Genomic DNA, 18,071 nt, shown 5'->3' on the forward strand with positions numbered 1-18,071 from the left:
TGTCCGTGTCGGTGTGTCTGAGTGCCTCGGGCTTCAGGTTCTGAGACCAGTCACAGGCCCAGATCTCAGCACTGAAGGTGAGCACACCTGTGGGCGCACAGTCCCAGCCAGGGCTGATGGGGGCGGCGGAGGGGTGGCAGGTAGGGGGAGGGACTCTGTGACAGGAGATCCTTAGGCCCTGTCCAAAAATGTATTTTTCTTAAAAAAAAAAAAAAAAAGGTATTTTTCTAAGTACACATGAAAATAGTCTCTGCGATGTTCTGGATGGTCGCAGCTTTGCTCTGACCGTGCAAACATTCCAAGCATCAATGGAAGTTATTCGTCCACAGCAGATTCTAACTGGCCATGCAACACATTTGGTTTTCTTCATAACTGAAATATGGAATCCCCATCTCCTGCTGCTTCTCGCTGTTTCTTCTTTGTTGTTTCGTCACCAGTAAAGCAGCAGGAGACAAAGCCTTAATTAGGCTGTCCATTTAGTTCCAGTTTTCCTTGAATTTACCTCTTCATGTATTTCTCAGCTTCCTGTCACGTACTTAATTGGTCTGGCTGATTTCTACAGCCACATGTAGCAGGCAATTTCTTTTTCTTTTTCTTTTTGAAAACAGTCTAAAATGTTGAAGTGTGATGTGGTCAGATGTATTTTATATGGTCGGGAAAGAACAATCAAAATGTTTTAAAGGATTCTCCAGAGAAAGTATTGAGCTAAATGGAATTTTGCAACTGAGCTAGTCCTGCTTTTAGCGTGTGGCTGTTAGTTAGACGAGGCTTCTAGGAAGGGAATCTGTATTTTCTTTCTTAAGCTTTCCAGGGATTAAGATGCTCTTGGAATCAAAGCTCCAGCTTCTGTAGGGTATCCTTCCCCTGCAACTGAGGCTGTTTGTCAGCCATCGACCACTCCCACTCCAGTCCCCTCCAGGGCCCAGAACTAATCCCAATCTCAGGTAGAGGCATAGAAGCAGCTCTGGAACTTAGTTACCCTAGGGAGTGATCTGATCCTGACTTTGTGCCTTGACTCTAAAGTTGGGCATCTCTCTTTTTCCTGAGATTTGGTCTCCACCTCATTAGGGAAAATGGACCCCTGTCTTGGCATCCCTGAGTCTCTGTGCCCAAACCCTTGGGCTGTCCAAGACCCAGGGCCTCCAGACTCAGGGCCTCTAGGACTCAAAGCCTCCAAAACCCAGGGCCTCTAGGACTCAGGGTCTCTAAAACCCAGGGCCTCCAGATTCCAGGATTCAGGGCCTCCAAAACCCAGGGCCTCTAGGACTCAGGGTCTCTAAAACCCAGGGCCTCCAGACTCCAGGATTCAGGGCCTCCAAAACCCAGGGCCTCTAGGACTCAGGGATCTCAGGACTCAGGACCTCTAGGACCAGGGCCTCCGGGACTCAGGGCCTCTAGAATTCAGGAATCTCAGGACTCAGGGCCTCCAGGATTCAGGCCTCCAGATTCAGGGCCTCCAAAACCCAGGGCCTGAAGGAATCAAGGACATCAGGACTCAGGATCTTCAGAACTCAGGGCCTCCAGGATTCAGGGCCTGCCTATACTGACCCTCTTCTTGCACTGTGGTCTGGCTCTAAATGGTCTTGCAGCTTACAGACGAACTTCCCCATGAGTTCTGCCTTGCTGCCCGGTTGCTCAAGGAGGCCCTGTTGCTAGGGTGTGGTTTGGGTTCCCCCACACCCCTCAACTTCCTGGTGGAACACCTGTTACCATCTCTTCTGATGACCTTTTATCTGTGGTCATACCTGCTGGATTCCATGCTCTGCCTATGATAAGGGACTTTCCTCAGCACCCATAGCCGACAGTGTCCCTGAAGGCTTGCTACACCCTAGTCAGGGAGGAGTGCAGGCTGCTCCCCAACCTTCACAGGCTGCGCTTCTCATTGCAGTTCACAAGTCCTATGGGTCTTGAGATAGGAGAAGTGGTCTTCATGGTCAAAAAGTCTAAGGACTTGGTTGTTTTTAGGTCTATTTTTACTTTTTTCAGATTCTTCCCTGCTCTGTTAGATATGAGCTTTCCCTAAGATTCTATCAGAATCCTAGCTCCAAAGTCAGTGTCTTTAAGACTAGAGTAGGTTCTCTGGGGCCATATGGATAGGACTCCATCCCTTAAAAAAAAAAAAAAAAAAGGCCACTTGTAACGAAACCCATGGGAACATGAAAATCCCTCTGGCTGGTCACGTACCAGTCTTATTTTTCTCATGCCTTGTCTTTTTGTCCCCTGAGGCTCTGTGTGTTGACCCTGGCTCTAGTGCTCCGCCCTTCGAGATACATAACTGTGGCATTTAATCCAGCTCCACGCTTGCTTCACAGACTTGGGTTGCGCTGCCTGTACTACCTCTAGCATTTCTGACTCGGAGTTTGATCCTTCTGTCCTAGCCCTGCCAACCAATAGAAATTTTAAATCTCTATAAGACTGAGTTAAAACACTACCTCCAAGTTCCTCATTTTGCTATATTCCCTTTCCTGTTAGGCTTACAGACTTCCAGCCTCTGCGTGACCATCTTTCTGACCTGCTTCTGTACCCCTGACCTTTCTCGTGAGCTCTAGAGTGTGTGCTCCTCATCCCAGCTATGGCCTCACCATTCTCCCTATAGCCCAAGCAAGAAAACCCCGACTTACTGTTGAGACAGATCAAAAGCAGAGAGCCATTATTCATGTCATCAGAACTAAGGCTCCGTAGTCATCTCTGAAATAAGAGGTGGCCCTCAGCTCTGCATTAGGAGAACTCTCATCTTGTCAGTCTACTCCTAGGCCTAGAGAGATCAATTTACACAAGTCAAACTCACCGGGAAATAATTTTTAACCCAGAATTCTGGTTATTCTGGTTTGAATATTTATAATGGGGGGTTCTACATTCTCTTTATTGTAATCTTTCAGTTCACGATTCAAAGTCCACCCTTCCAGAGAGGGCTGTTGAAACAGATGGGTTATTAGAAGGTTGCCTGGTAGAAATAGACTGAAAGCAAAAGAGTGGAGTGGTTTTGAGAGATTTTCATCATAAACATGTCAGAATAATCCAAGAGTTATCAGTATTTCTGTACAGTATGCCCTTCTAGCAAACACGAAGAGGAGTCTACTTTTTATACTTCATATGAACATGAGAACTGAATTCATCATCCTCATGGTCAGTGGGATGACAGATTGAAGCGAGGTCATTTCTACCTACATTCCTGAGGGTGGAGGAGCTGGGGGCATTTACTCAGTACCAAGGACTGTGTGAAGCTCTCTCTCTCTTTCTCATTTAATGCTTACAACAACCCCATGAAATTGATGTTATATATCCTTGTTGTGGGTTGAATTATGTCCCCCCAAGAAGACATATCCAAGTCCTAATCCCAGGTACCTGTGAATGTGACCTTATTTGGAAATAGGATCTTTATAGATGGATTTAGTTAAGATGAGGTCATACTGGATTAAGATGGGCCCTAAGCTGAATGACCTGTGTTCTTGTAAGAAGAGGAGAAGACACAGAAATGCAGAATACATAGTAGGAAGATGATGTGAAGACATGGAAGAAAATACCATGGGAAAGTCAAAAGATTGGAGTGATGCATCCACAAGCCAAGGAATGCCAAAGATTGCTGGTAACCACTAGAAGCTAGAAAAGGCAAGGGAGAGTTCTTCTCTAGGGGCTTCTAAGGGAGCATGGTCCTACTGATGCCTGGATTTCAGACTTCTAGCCTCCAGAACTGTGAGAGAATAAATTTCTTTTGTTTAAGCCTCCAGGTTTGTGGTATTTGTTAAGGCAGCCCTAGGAAATGAATGCACTCTCCATTTTATAAATGAAGTAATGGATGCTCAGAAATGCTAATTTACCCAAAAGTAAGTGCTTAGAACTCCCTGACTCCAAACACTTGAACACTTGCTGGTTGAACTGGCCCATTACGTGGGGGTTCTCTTTCTCTTCTATCAAAATTCTGTTCCAGAAAATTTATATAATAACATCAGCATTTCCCAAGTAAGATTGTGTAGAACATTAGTTCTATGGGGTATTAGAATGTGTTAATGTGCACAAGAGTTTTTAGGATCAAAAAAAGGGAGGGATACTGTGTGTAAATCAGGCTTTTTTTTTTTTTTTCTGTCTTCCTGCAGGAACCCCATAGAGCCTTTAACATGCATTATGAGTCTCCAAGAGAGGAACACTAGAGCTTACAGTATTTCTCAAGCTGATTTAAACATGGAAGGCTTGTCTTTTACAGAGCATCTTATGGAATTCATATTCTGTGGAAGATACTTTGGGAAGTGCTGAATTAAAGAAAAAAGTTTTTCTTTTTTGACATCATTTACATGTCAACCATGTTTTCTGAGTTACACCTTCACATAAGTGTCTGAAGGAGAATTGAAAAACATCCTTGCTGCATCAGAAATATATTAACAAGCCATCTCTTTGGGTAGGTTAATTTAACTAATGTTTTACCCTACCTTTTTTATTGTTTAGATCATTATGTGGATTCTCAGAGTCAGTGTCTTCTAGTCAAAGGCCATTGGGAACATACCTGTAGTTGAACAAAGTTGGGTCTATTGACTTGTGTCAAGGGGGAATGCGCATGAAGGGAAACTGGGGCATCTCAGAAAGAGGATGTTAGGAATTATAATAGGATTTATGCTCGCATTAGATAATTTGGGGGTAAGATTCAAGGAAGCAGGACTTTGCAGGAACAAAAATGGTTATTAGTTCATATAACAGACTCTGAAAAACAGGGACCCATACTATCATACTCTGATAATGAAAACATGTCCCCTGCAATCCTCCTGTTCTTTTCTAGACATCCAGGAAGCTTCCCTCCACCCATACCTCAAGTCATAGGCTGTTATGTAATATTTATCCAGGTGTAGTAATAAGTGTTTACTCTAGCAGAAAATTCTCTTTGGCTAGGTAAGGAGAAATTAAGGACTGTGTTATTATCCATGACAACTCTGCCTAACGAATTTACATTTAAACCTGGGCTTTGTCAAAGATAAACAAAGTCAGATGCTAGTTAAAGGAAGGAGAGATTTTAATTGGTAATATACTATTGCAGTAGAGAAGTGTCCAACATGACCTGAACTCAGCTTCATTTTTTACAGAGGTGAGTGGATGTTCTTAAGGAAGAATGAAGGAATAGAGAGGGGGTAAACAGGTGCTCGGCAGAGTCAGGGAAGTGAAAAATTACAAAAAACGGGAAGGGGAGGTTGGCCTATGTGAATTGCATCTGGGTTTGCTAACTGACACTTTTGAAGCTTAGGATCCTACCCTCCCACAGAGGCTGGGAGACAGGAGCCCTATCTTCAGGTGTTGTCTGGAACAAACAGTAAGTTCTTTTGTTGGCCTTGAGTTGTTTCAGGCTCTACAAGAAGGGGAGGTTTTGGTCATCCTAGAGATGTAGCCCTGATCTGTTAAAAAAAAAAAAACTGTTAGTCCTTCATTAAGGAAGGCATGTGGTGTAATGAGCCCTGGGTGTAAGACCAATGAATCACAGGCCTGTACCTCTCAAACCAATAATACATTATATGTTAATTAATTGAATTTAAATGAAAAAATGTTTAAAAAAAAAAAGAAAGACTGTGGCAAACACAGGTTGAGAAGCCCTCATAAACTGGATGAACAGTTGTTGCATATTTATGTGGTTAGGCTAGGCCATCTACCCCTTCAGAAATGTTTTCTCCTCCATCCTACCATTAATCCTTATGTGTTTGGGCATGAGGCAGAGTTCTCTGGCTTAGAGTCATGTTATATCCTTACCGTTTACATAAGCAATCTTTTTTTATCTTGTAGAAAATCTATTGAATGGGAAAATGATCATGACATTTTGTTTATAGAAAAATTGTTTATAGACTACAAAACAGCATTTACAATCTACTGTCATGTTTATAATTAAAAAAATGTTAACACTGAAAAACAAAAAACTGTTAATCCTTTATTAAGTCTTTATAGACCAGGTTGGGAGCCTATCAGAGAGAGGGCCCAGAGGAGCCTAGCTAGAGTTTGATCAAGGAGCGAGTCTTTGTCAGCTTCCAGAGCAGAAGTTGTATACTTTAAATAAATAAGACTCTTGCCAGGGTCAGAGATAAGCTATGAGTGATTCTTTCCAGTTGCATTATTCCAACTCTGGTAGTTGCTGCTTCCACAGTATGCACACCAGGCAATTGGTTATCTCTCCTGAGAGAGACTTCTCTCAATTAGCCTTTACCTGCCTCTCTCAGATGTCTCTGTGTGTTCTTTTTAGGGAAACACGATTCCTGGAGGGGTGGTAATTTTAAACATCTGACATCCTCTAACAATGACCTTGAGTACACAGGGTAAGTTAGTGTGTGGCAGGTAGGTGTAAGCCCGATGTCCACATAAGAAGTAGACAAGTGGTAACTGGGAATTTAAGAATCATTTCTCACAATAGGAATGAGCCCTTTTCTTTATTTGAGCATCTGTGGGTGGAGAGTCATTTGAGGTGGACAGATGCCTTCAGTGGAGTCAAACAGGTCCTGCAAAGCAGGCTGGAAGGTTTTTGAAGAAAATAAAGTAATGATTTCTATCCGGGTTAGACCCAATCTTTGTTCCCACTACCAAAGTGTTAGGTTTTGCTGATAGGGTTGTAAGGACTTCAGCAGAAGCATTTTGTTGGTATGGGGTCAATATACAATTTTTGTAAGACTGAAATTGGCGTTAATTATGTGAGGGGAAACTTAACTATCAGAAGGGATATGGAGAAGAAAATTTACATCTTGAAGTGTTTTTTTATTTATTTGTTTTTGTTTGGTTGGTTTTAGTTATTAAATTTTGTCAGCGATCAGTTAAATTCAGAACAGTAGCTATGATCTAAGAGAAAACAAACAACCCAGAAGGGTGCCTGGGTGGCTCAGTCAGTTAAGTATCTGACTCTTGAGCTCAGGTGTTGGTCTCAGGGTTGTGAGTTCAAGCCCCACATTGGGCCCCATACTGGGTGTGGTGCCTACTTGAAAAAAAAAAAAAGAAAAAACAACTCAGAGAATTTTGTTTTCTCTTAAGTGGCAAAGACGGTAATGGGTCCCAGGATGAAGATAAGGGAGATCATATTAGTTAATAGACAGAGGGAAAGTACAATGGTGAACGAAATGAGTAGTAAGGAGAAAGAAAAAGTTGCTAAAGAATTAGAAAATTAATTTTGTTCTGTCTTGTGTGAAAGCTATCTGCTTCTGTAGTCAATAATCTGCCCTTCTTTTTTATATATATATTTTTTATTTTTTATTATTATTATTTTTTTTTGGCAGAGGGAGAAGGAGAAGCAGAGGCAGAAAGAGAGGGAGAAGCAGAGGCAGAGGGAGAAGCAGACTCCTCGCTGAGCAGGAAGCCTGATGCAGGGCTCGATCCCAGGACCCTGAGATCATGACCTGAGCCGAAGGGAGATACTTAATGAACTGAGCCACCCAGGTGCCCCAATAATCTGCCCTTCTATAAATCAACAGCTTCTGGAGAATTTCTAAAAATCTTCAGTTTGAGGTCTTTCAAAGGAATGGACTTCCAGTAGTTGGGGGAAAGTTCTGTGTGTCTTTTTAGTTGGGAGACATGAATCCAAAAGTTAAAATATTGGAGTGTTAATACAGTGTCCGTTGTTAAAGATAGCAATAGGGTCCTCTCCATCTAGGGTCAAGAGAAGTTTTCCTCTGATGTCTTTTCTGGAAGACCAAATATCTACGTTTCAGATCACACGGAGACTGCTTTGGAGAATATTTTGGAAAAGCAACTTCCCTGTAGTCATCCATTAGATCACAATAGAATAGGATCAAGGATTGGAAGTAATCCCCAAATGCACAAGGGCAGCTTGTTATGAACTCGGGAGGAGATAATTTGTGGGTTCCAGGGGGGATTGATCTCATTGCCTGTAATCAAGGCCAATGGAAATACTTCAATCCTTAGAAGTTTGAGGGTGTTAGAATTCCATTAGTTCTTGTTACATTCCCTGTTGTCTGTGGATAAGGACAGCGATGTTTCTAAGTAAAAGTTAAAGCTTTACTGTTCTTCGATGACTCCATCAGTGAAATGTGTGTCTGTTACAGAAGAGACAAGCTGGGATTCCCAAATTAAGCAATTTTTTTTTTTCCTACCATAAAGACAGAGCTCTGTAGCAAAGAAAAGCCTTAACACACTCTGAGAATAAACAATAACCAGAACACATTCATAGACCTTCTGGAGATGTTCAAAGGAGCCTTGGGACTGTGGTTGTCCATGTTCTACCTTTACAGACTTGCTAGCATTGTGTTGACGGCAGATAGGGCATGCATGGGAGCATCCTTAGCAGTAGCCTTCAGATTACCCTGCCAGTGTTGGTTTAATGCCATCACCAGTTTATCCCGGCTGTTGTAGGTAATATCATGAAACAGACTTGCTAAACTCTACTTTTATTATGGCTGTTTCTTTGGGTAGTAGCAAAGCATCTCAAGGTTCTTTGATTCATTGTTTACTTTACAGGGAGTCTTGTAGTGTCAGGAAATCTCTATTTCTAACGTATTTTGAATTCATGGATGAATCCAAAATCATATTCCATGTATCAGTATAAATATTTGTTCTTTCATTCTTTTGTCAGCAAGTCTGGGTAAAGGCAATTAACTTAGTCATCTGACTTTATTTTATTTCAAGGTAAAGCTTATATTTCAAGGGTAAATTCAAATCAGAGATAGCATAGCCTGCTTGGCAATTTTCTTTTTCTTTCTAAGTATGAACCAACAAAATTAAATCAGGGATATGCAAGGGAGAATCTAGAAGGTCCATGCAAGGTATGGACACCTCGGTTACTAAGATAACCAGTCATGGGCTTTTACACACACACACACACACACACACACACACACACACACACGAGGAAATTAGGGTAGCTTGGTTCAATGTTACAGTAATGGATCATGATGTTTTAAGGGAAACCAACAGAATTGTATAGGAGGTTATGTGATTGGCTGAGAAGTCCCAAGTCATATCTAATCAAAGGAACAAGGGGAAACTATTTATTTCTTTTAAGTAATCCCTACACCCAATGTGGGGTTTGAACTCAGAACCCAGAGATCAAGAGTCCCACACCCTGCCTACTGAGCCAGCCAGGTGCCCCCAACAGGGAGACTATTAAGTTTAGTGGAGACCATAGAACTAAGTTGACAAAGTTGACTTAAGGCTTCTAGAAGCCTTGCTGGAGCTGCTATAGCTCTTAAACAAGATGGTTTCATGTGGCTACTAGGTCTAATGAAAGACTGAAATCAAAAGTTGACCTCTGACGATTCCCATGTAACTGAATCAGAAAGTCTAGTGCTTGTTCAGATTGGTCATGACCAAAAAGGAGAAAGGGTTCATGAATCTAGAAACCTGGGAAAAAATCTTTTTATCTCAGTTATAGTAATCTTTGCATTTAAACGCAAACATGCTTCTTTTAACTTAAAAAGTATGTAATCCCTGAAAGATATTTGTATTAGCATATTTTACCTAAGTATAATCAACTTTTTGGGGGTAACTTATCGGCTTTTTTATTACTTGTTTGGCAAACCAAAACGCTCTCGCAATAGTTTTAGATTAATTAAAATTCAGAGGATTTTTAGAAATCTAATTATTCCCATTGTTCCTTCCTTTAACAAAGCTTGTATTACCCCTTGGCCATTTTAGTAAAACCCCAAGATGGTTTGGGCACAAAAAACAAATTAATGGCTTTATCCTGAATTTGGGAAAGAAAGAATCAGGAATAGTTGCTTAAGGAGAGAAGATATTACTCGTAAGTAGAGTCAAGAAATAATTATAGGAAACATTGTAAAAACACTGAGAAATTAACAATAGTTATGAAAAACTTTATTTTGAAAGCAAGGAACCTTTTAAAAAATGACTTAAAAGTATATCAGAAGCACTGAAATTTAACAGAATATTTTATTGACAAAAAAATCTTTACTACTGAGTATAAAATAACCTAATTATTTTATGTTAAAAAGACTATAATTCTAATTTTACTCTTTTTGTACATTATTCATGTTTAACAACCTACAGTAAAGGATTTATTAATATGTCCTCATATCTTTGCATTTAGGTATTCACAAATGTATAAATACACTAATAAGTAATGAATTTAAAGTATTAAACTATAGCCTTAAAATTAAATCTATTAAAAAAATAAAATTAAATTAAATCTATTAAATAAAACGTGTGTATACATTAAATTTGCCCTGTGAATAAACTATTTCAGCCTTCTTAATAAACAAACAGAAAATCATATTCATTATCTTGTATACATACTTGTATTTCTCTGTATTAATTATATTAATTATCATCTTGACCAAAGTAATCAACCTTCCTTTTCATCAAGCATAAGAACAGTTAGAGGAGAGAAAATAAAGACTAATTTAGATATTTTTCTGTCTACTAGCATTTGTCATACAATCTAAACAATTTTAAAGTATAATATAATTAAAAAGTATAATCCAAAGGCATTTACACATTTTGTTCATCTATTACCCTTGTAAAAAATAAAGTAAAAATTTATATTCGTTCAATTCATTATATTAATAACCACTGTTTTGTATCTATTTCTTATTTAGAAATTGTTTAGGCACCCAAAGATTATTTATTAACTATTTGTCTAAGGTCTTTAAGTTAGTTAAGGATCAGGAAATTATAGTTTTAGTTAAAAAATTAAATTCTTATGATTTGTCCCAAAGTAAGAATGTCATAAAATTAAATCTTTAAAAAGGATTCATTGTTATCATTCATTTTAAATACAATTTTATATGTATAATTTTAAATTTTAAACAAGTTATGGAAATAGTGGAATATTGCTTAATTCATAAATCCCATGCAGGAAATTCAATTTAATCAAAGGAAATTTAACCCTGGCCTTGTTCAGATCAAATATTGTGCTGACACTTGTTATCATATAATAAATTAGTTTTTTAGAGACTTTGAAACATGCCAAAATTGGTATCTTCTTTTACCTTGAAAAGAATGCCCTTTCTTTTTTTCTTACAACTGTAATAATAAAAGCTATTATGTAAATACACTTTTAGTGTCCACAAAATGAAATACATCTTAATAACTTTGTCTTCCATTATTTCAGACATTGTGCCTGTTTATTTAGACCATACATCCCTAGAATGTGCACATAAAGAGTGAAGGACTCTTTTGATCAGGTAATCATTCATTTCCTAAGAGAGGGAAAAAGAGAAAGAGGAATTGAAAGAAGGAAAGAAAGGAAGAGGAAACTGCTCTAGATGAATATGACATTAACACTAAAAAAAGACAATTTTTACGTGAACTATATTGAATATTGAACCAGACTTGAATGCATGAAATAAACCCTACTTGGTTGTGGTGCATAATTCTTTTTGTAATATTGCTAAATTTTATTTGCTAATATTTTGCTAAGAGATTTTGTGTCTATATTCATAAGGAATATTGGTTTGTAGTCTTTTGTTTTATACTGTGTCTGGTTTTAGTATCAAGGTAATACTAGCTTCATAAAATAAATTGGGATGTGTATCCTCCTCTCCTATTTTCTGGAAGAGATTATATGGAATTGCTGTTAATTCTTATTTAAATATGGTGGAATTTGGTAGAATTCGCCAGTGATACCACCTGGACTTGGAGATTCCTTTTTAGAGTTTTAAATTGTAATTTTCTCTGTAGTTCTAATTATCATTTTGTATGTGGTGAGTTGGGGTAGTTTTTGTTTTTTTTTAAGGAATTACTCCATTTCCCTTAAGTTATCAAATTTATGCGTGTAGAGGTGTTCATAGTATTCCCTTATACTATTGATGTCTGCAGTGTCTATAATTACGTCCCCTGTTTCATTCCTGATAATGGCAATTTGTGTCTGCTCTAGTTTTACTTTTGTCTGTATTGCCACAGGTTTGTCAATTGTACTGATCTTTTCAGAGAACAGTTCTTTCTTTCATTGATTTTTCTCTGTTTTGTTTTGTTTTGTTTTTAATTTCCTTGATTTCTGCTTTTACCTTTATTATTTCCCTTCTTTTGCTTGCTTTGGGTTTATTTCACCTTTTTTTTTTTTTTTTTTTTTAAGTTGGCTCCATGCTCAGTGTGGAGCCCCATGCAGGGCTTGAACTTATAACCCTGAGATCAAGACCTGAGCTGAGATCAAGATTCAAGCACCTAACCAACTGAACCACCCAGGTTACCCAAGTTTATTTGACTTTTAAAGGATTTTTTTTTTTTAGCTTCTTGAGATGGTAGCTTAGATGACTGATTTAAAACTTTTTCTTTGGTAATGTATGCATTTAGTATTACACAGTTTCCTCTCAGCACTGCTTTTGCTATACCCCACAAGTTTTGATATGGTGCATTTTCATTTTTATTCAGTTCAATATATTATTTGGTTTCCCTTGAAACTTCCTCTTTGACCCATGGAATATGTAGAAGTGTGTTGTTTAGTTTCCAAGCATTTGGGGATTTTCTATATTTCTGCTATTGATTTCTAGTTTGATTCCATAGTAGTTATAGAGCACACTCTGTATGATTTCAATTCTTTTAAATCTGTTCAGGTTTGTTTTATGGCCCAGGATGTGGTTTATTTGGGTATATGTTCTGTGGGCACTTGAAAAGAGTGTGTCTTCTGCTTTTGTTGAATAGAGTATTTTGTAAATGTCAATTGGTTCCTGTTGGTAGATGTTGTATTTGAGGTTTTCCATATTCCTCCTGAGTTTTGTCTATTTGCTCTATCAGTTATTGAGACAAGGTTTTGAAATTACCAACTATAACTGTGGACTTGTGTATTTCTCCTTTCAATTCTATCAGTTTTTCCTTCACATAGTTTGCAACTCTGTTGTTTGGTGCATACACATTTAGAACTGGTGTGTCTTTTTGGCAGATAAACTATTTTATCATTACATAATGTCCCTCTCTCAGAATTTTCTCTGTTCTGAAGTTTACTTTATTTGATATTAAGAGCCATCCCTGATTTCCTTTGATTAATGTTTGTATGACATATATGTTTTTCATCCTTTTACTTTCAACCTGCCAGTACTGTTATTTGAAGTGAATTTCTTATATATAGTATATAATTTATATATATAATATATATATATTCCAGTCTGCCAATCTGTATTTTAGTTGGTATATTTAGACTTTTACATTTAATGTAATTATTTATATTTTAATGTAATTATTGATTTGTTAGGGATAAGTCTGCCATTTTATTATATTTTTCTGTTTGCATTATCTATTTTCTTTTTCCTATCTTCCTGTTGGTGACTTGAACACTTTTCAGAAGTACATTTTGATTTATCTCTAGTGTTTTTGAGCATATCTCTTTGTATAGCTTTTTAATGGCTGCTCTAGGCGTTACATTACACATACATCACTTAAAGTCTATTGGTGTCATCATTTTACCAAGTCAAGTAAAGTGTGGAAACCTTACCTCCTTTGTGTCCCTTTACCCTCCCCCATTTACAATATAATTATCTTTAAAACTTCCCCTACATCGTATCAAATCACTGGCAATGTTGGAGTTCTTGTTTCAGTCATCAAACATAACTTAGACTCAAAAAGAGAAGAAAATCCTATTGTACTTACCCATATTTTTGCTTTTCATGATCTACGTCTTTTTTGATGTTCCTATGTTCCTTCTTTTATTGATTCCTTTCTGTCTAGAGGACTTCTTTTAGCCATTCGTTTAGGGTAGGTTTGTTGCTGGCAACAAATTCTCTTAGTTTTCTATCATCTGAGAATGTCTTGACTTCTCCTTCATATTTGAAGGGTATTTTTGCTGGATAAAGAGCTCCGGGTCGGTAGACTTTTGTTTTAGCACTTGAAAAAGTTGTGTCACTTCCTTTTGTCTTCCATACATTCTGATGAGACATCTGCTGTCCGGTAGATTTAGACTGCAGTATTTACATAAGCACTGGGCCAAAGGTCTCCCAAGTTTGAGGCTTCCGCTTCAGTCAGATAAAAGTAATGTTTAGTTTGCACTCTAGAAATTTACCGTGAAATATAATGGAGCATACAGTAAAGAATTTTCTGGTATTTTTTGACTCAAGTAGCAAAGAAAAGCTAGTATTTCTCCGTTTCATTAAAATCTGGAAAGATGTAGGTAGTGAGCAAGAAGTAACTTCTTATGTCTGTTTTCTTTTTAATCCAGCATGGAGAGAAAACTTATGTCCTTGCCTCCATCCATCTCCATACCAGAAATGGAACCCAATGGCACCTTCAGCAGTAACAACAGCAACGGGAACTGTACAATTGAAAACTTCAAAAGGGATTTTTACCCCACTGTGTACCTGATAATATTTGTCTGGGGAACGTTGGGAAATGGCTTTTCCATCTACGTTTTCCTGCAGTCTTATAAGAAGTCCACATCTGTGAATGTTTTCATGCTAAACCTGGCCATTTCAGATTTCTTATTCACAAGTACACTACCCTTCAGAGCTGACTATTACCTCAGAGGCTCCAATTGGATATTTGGGGACCTGGCCTGCAGGATTATGTCTTATTCTATGTATGTTAACATGTACAGCAGCATTTATTTCCTGACTGTGCTGAGCATCGTGCGTTTCCTGGCAACTGTTCATCCCTTCCGGCTCCTCCATGTCACCAGCATCAGGAATGCCTGGACTCTGTGTGGGATCATATGGATCCTTATCATGGCTTCCTCGGTATTGCTTCTGAAAAATGGCTCTGAGCAGAGGGGCAGTGCTGTATTATGCTTAGAGTTGAATATCAGTAAAATTGTTAAACTGCAGACCATGAACTACATTGCCTTGGTGTTGGGCTTCCTGCTGCCATTCTTCATGCTCAGCATTTGTTACCTGCTGATCATTCGAGCTCTGTTAAAGGTGGAGGTCCCAGAATCAAGTCTGCGGGTTTCTCACAAGAAGGCACTTATCACCATCGTCATTGCCTTGATCATCTTCCTCCTGTGTTTCCTGCCCTATCACGTACTGAGAACCCTCCACCTGCTTGTGTGGAAAGTGAATAAATGTGAAGAGAAGCTGCATAAAGCAGTGGTCATCACACTGGCCTTGGCAGCAGCCAATAGCTGCCTCAATCCTTTGCTCTATTACTTTGCTGGGGAAAATTTTAAGGACAGACTAAGGTCCACACTCAGAAAAGATCACCTACAGAAGGCAAAGTGCAGCATTCCTGTATGCATGTGGTTGAAAAAGGAAACACAAGTTTAAGGGGTTAGGAGGTGAGGCCTGTTCTTGTATCCTTGTGCTGACCTTCATTCACACATAGTCTCAAATGACCATGTATTTACACCATTTCCAACGAAGGTCAATCAAGTCCTACTCCAAACATTTTATTAGGTGTGTTTTCAGTGGTTGAGTCTAGATGAGAAATGTAGCAGGCAAAATCTCCACTAGTCTTGCAACCTAAAATGTTAGACTGGGAAAAAATACTTAGCACATTGTGTGCTTCTTTTCATCGGATTCTGTACCAGATCTTGGTCCCACCAGGCATTCTAAATTAACTTTAAGATAACCTCAGATTCCCCAGCTTCTCCAGTTCCTCTTGCATCTTCAATCCCCTAAGATATAGCCAGTTTACAAAGCTAATGGAGGTTCCAGAGCAGATAAGAAAAGCATCCTCAGAATTCACTGAAAAGACTTTGTGAAGAAGGCTGCCCTTTGACGAAGCAGAGTCAAGGTCCCAAACAAGAACAGTGAGAGAAAAAGGGAGAGAAGGACTGGGGCAAGAAAGAGCTGGTGAAAAGTAGGGAGAAGGAGAAATTTCATTTTGCACTAGGAAGGAGGCTCTAGTCCACTGAAGGCAAGAAGGTTCTCTTTGCCTCTCTCTTGCCAGGGGGCTAGAAAGGATAGGAAGAGTAAGAGAAGGAACTGGGCCATTGCCTAGTGGTGGAGGGATTACGTGTGAAATAGCCGAGAAGACGGGGTTACTCTTGGGATTTGGGTTTGGACTGACTTCACTGCAGTTCTGAGTCTTGCACATTAATCTATCGGGATGGGAGCCAGAATAGAGGAGGTTGCTCTAAGTGTTCGGCAGGGCACTGAGAGAGAGGGTGGGGTAGAGGATAAGTTGCAAAGGTGGTTGTATCCCTGAAATTCTATTAATATTTTGGCAAAATATGCATAGGGTGGCTTTCCTTTGAGGGAGTATAGAAAAGAACTGGATAGTGGGAAGGGGTTCTTTCTGGCCACTGAAACAAAGCTAAAGAGACTACCAACTTCTACCTCCAGACCCCAGACCACTGTACCACCAACAATTGAATGCCCTCTCCATGCTGGGCAGACTGTGCCAGACACTTCACATTCAGTAAACCCCATTTAACCCTCACACCAAAGTCTTATGTTTCTATTTTACGAATGAAGAACCTGAAGCTCAGAGAAATTAAGAAGCTTGTTCAAGTTCACACAGCTTGTAAGGGTTTAAAAAATATCTGTGAAGAAGGGTTAGCTGGTGCTTATGCCACCACTCTCCCTACAAATCTCCGGGAAGATTGGTAGAAAGTGAATAAAAGTTCCCTTTCCTCACCAGGCACCTACCTCTCCTCATTCTCACAAGATTTTCTCTTTGGAGTTATTGACCTCAGGCAGAGTGGAGTGTGGGAGGGAGTTGGTGACCTCAAGCTAGGGAGAAAGGGAATATCTTCATAGTAAACAAGAGCCCCAGGGCCCTTCCCTTACTCAGCTGTCAGAATGCTGATAGACTCATATCCCGTCAAACACGAGCCCGCAGGATCCCCCTGTGGGGAAACTGTCCAACCCAAGAAAAAGACTAACAGATACAGACTGTTGAGGATTTCCCAACACAAAAGCCAGCACCTGCCCTATTACCTACCTGAAAGGGAAGCTCACACTGCAACTAATCCCTTCCATTCAGAGAGCATCTAGTCAACCTGTTAGAGTCTCACTCTTAACTATGAACAGTCAATGACCACTACACTTTGGGGGCAGGGGGTGAGGGCCCAAACATGAAAAACACCTACAAATAAATGAGAGGGTAGATAGAGACATTTTCAGTATGAAAGGTCTCAACACTTTTATCACCCTTGCACTTTTTATCAGAAACCCACTGGAGGATGTGCTCCTCCAAAATAAGCGATTAAGCCAAGATAGAAGAAAACATGGCATCTAGGAAACAAGGAATCCAACACAGGAGAAAGGTGAACGACATAAGATGTTGGTGGTAGCAGAAAAACAAGAAACTAATCGATTTGCATGCATTGGAGGGATTTGTAGTTTTCTTGAAGAACTTGGGATGAACTAGTGAAAATACATAGAAAAATAAGCAAAGGAAAAGACACTGTGATCATTGAATGCTAGCAGAAAGAAACAGTTGTTTAAGAACAGAAATATAATCATAGTACACTACATGGCTCAGCTGTGAATAATGTTTACACAGAGAATAATGTAAATAACAAAATACTATGATATAACTTTTTTAAGAAATGAGAGGATATGTATGTAGGGGAAGGGTGTAAGAAGTCTAGGTCTCCATCTGCCATCACAGAAAATTCATAACAACTAAAGCTAGAGAATGATAAAAGCTGTAGATAAATCTTATTTAGCAATAAGAGCTGCAGTCCAGAAGAAACCATGAAAAGGACGGGCAGGGATGGCCTCTGGAGAGTTTGGGGTGGGACAATAGGGTGGAAATTTCTCTTTTCCTTTTAAGAACTTTTTAGCCATCTAACTTGTAAATATGTATTGTTGAAATAAAAATTAAGTTTAAATTAAACTTTAAAAGTCAAATTAATTCTGTGGGTTTTGTTTCTTTGTATGTTTGTTTTTTAAGAAATGAGACAGAAAATAAAGGTCACCAGAAATGGGCACTGAACATTGACAGGAGAAAGGAAAGCAGGAAATGGCTAGACTTGGATTTGGGCCTTTGAGGGAGGCCCACCCAGCCCAGCCATGGGAAGGGAGGCCCCTCTTGGGATGATTGGAGTCACTTCCTAGGATCAGAGATGATTTAGTATATCAGCATATTTATTAGTCACAAGCAGCAGAAAACCCAAGTCCAAGTGGCTTAAACAATCACTATCTCACGTAACATCCCAAGAGAAGTTGGACTTCAAGCTACTGAGCAGGGGCTTCTGTGAGCCTTCTCCAGGTATTGGCTTGGTCTGATGGCTGAATACCCTCATGGGAACAAGCTGATTACAAGCAGCCTAAGGC

At 39.1% G+C, this 18,071-nt stretch overlaps 1 protein-coding gene across 8 annotated transcripts in view; it reads left to right on the forward strand.

Annotated features, from left to right (window-relative positions):
- The window catches only part of CYSLTR2 (cysteinyl leukotriene receptor 2), a 29,603-nt gene extending 12,003 nt beyond the window's left edge, over window positions 1–17,600 (forward strand). For 2 of the 8 annotated variants that reach the window (XM_027588018.2, XM_027588022.2), the window contains exons 2-3: window positions 4,202–4,393; window positions 14,072–17,600. In XM_027588018.2, the coding sequence (XP_027443819.1) occupies window positions 14,073–15,110 (1,038 nt within the window). In that variant the 5' untranslated portion in view covers window positions 4,202–4,393; window position 14,072 and the 3' untranslated portion in view covers window positions 15,111–17,600. Of the gene's footprint in view, window positions 1–4,094; window positions 4,394–6,208; window positions 6,282–7,327; window positions 7,387–12,050; window positions 12,109–14,071 lie in introns of those variants that run through there. The other 6 variants (XM_027588015.2, XM_027588021.2, XM_027588017.2 and 3 more) reach the window with 5 other exon arrangements.
- Window positions 17,601–18,071: the final 471 nt, after the last annotated feature.

The sequence above is a fragment of the Zalophus californianus genome, chromosome 3 (genome assembly GCF_009762305.2).
Source record: "Zalophus californianus isolate mZalCal1 chromosome 3, mZalCal1.pri.v2, whole genome shotgun sequence".
Taxonomy (NCBI): Eukaryota; Metazoa; Chordata; class Mammalia; order Carnivora; family Otariidae; genus Zalophus; species Zalophus californianus.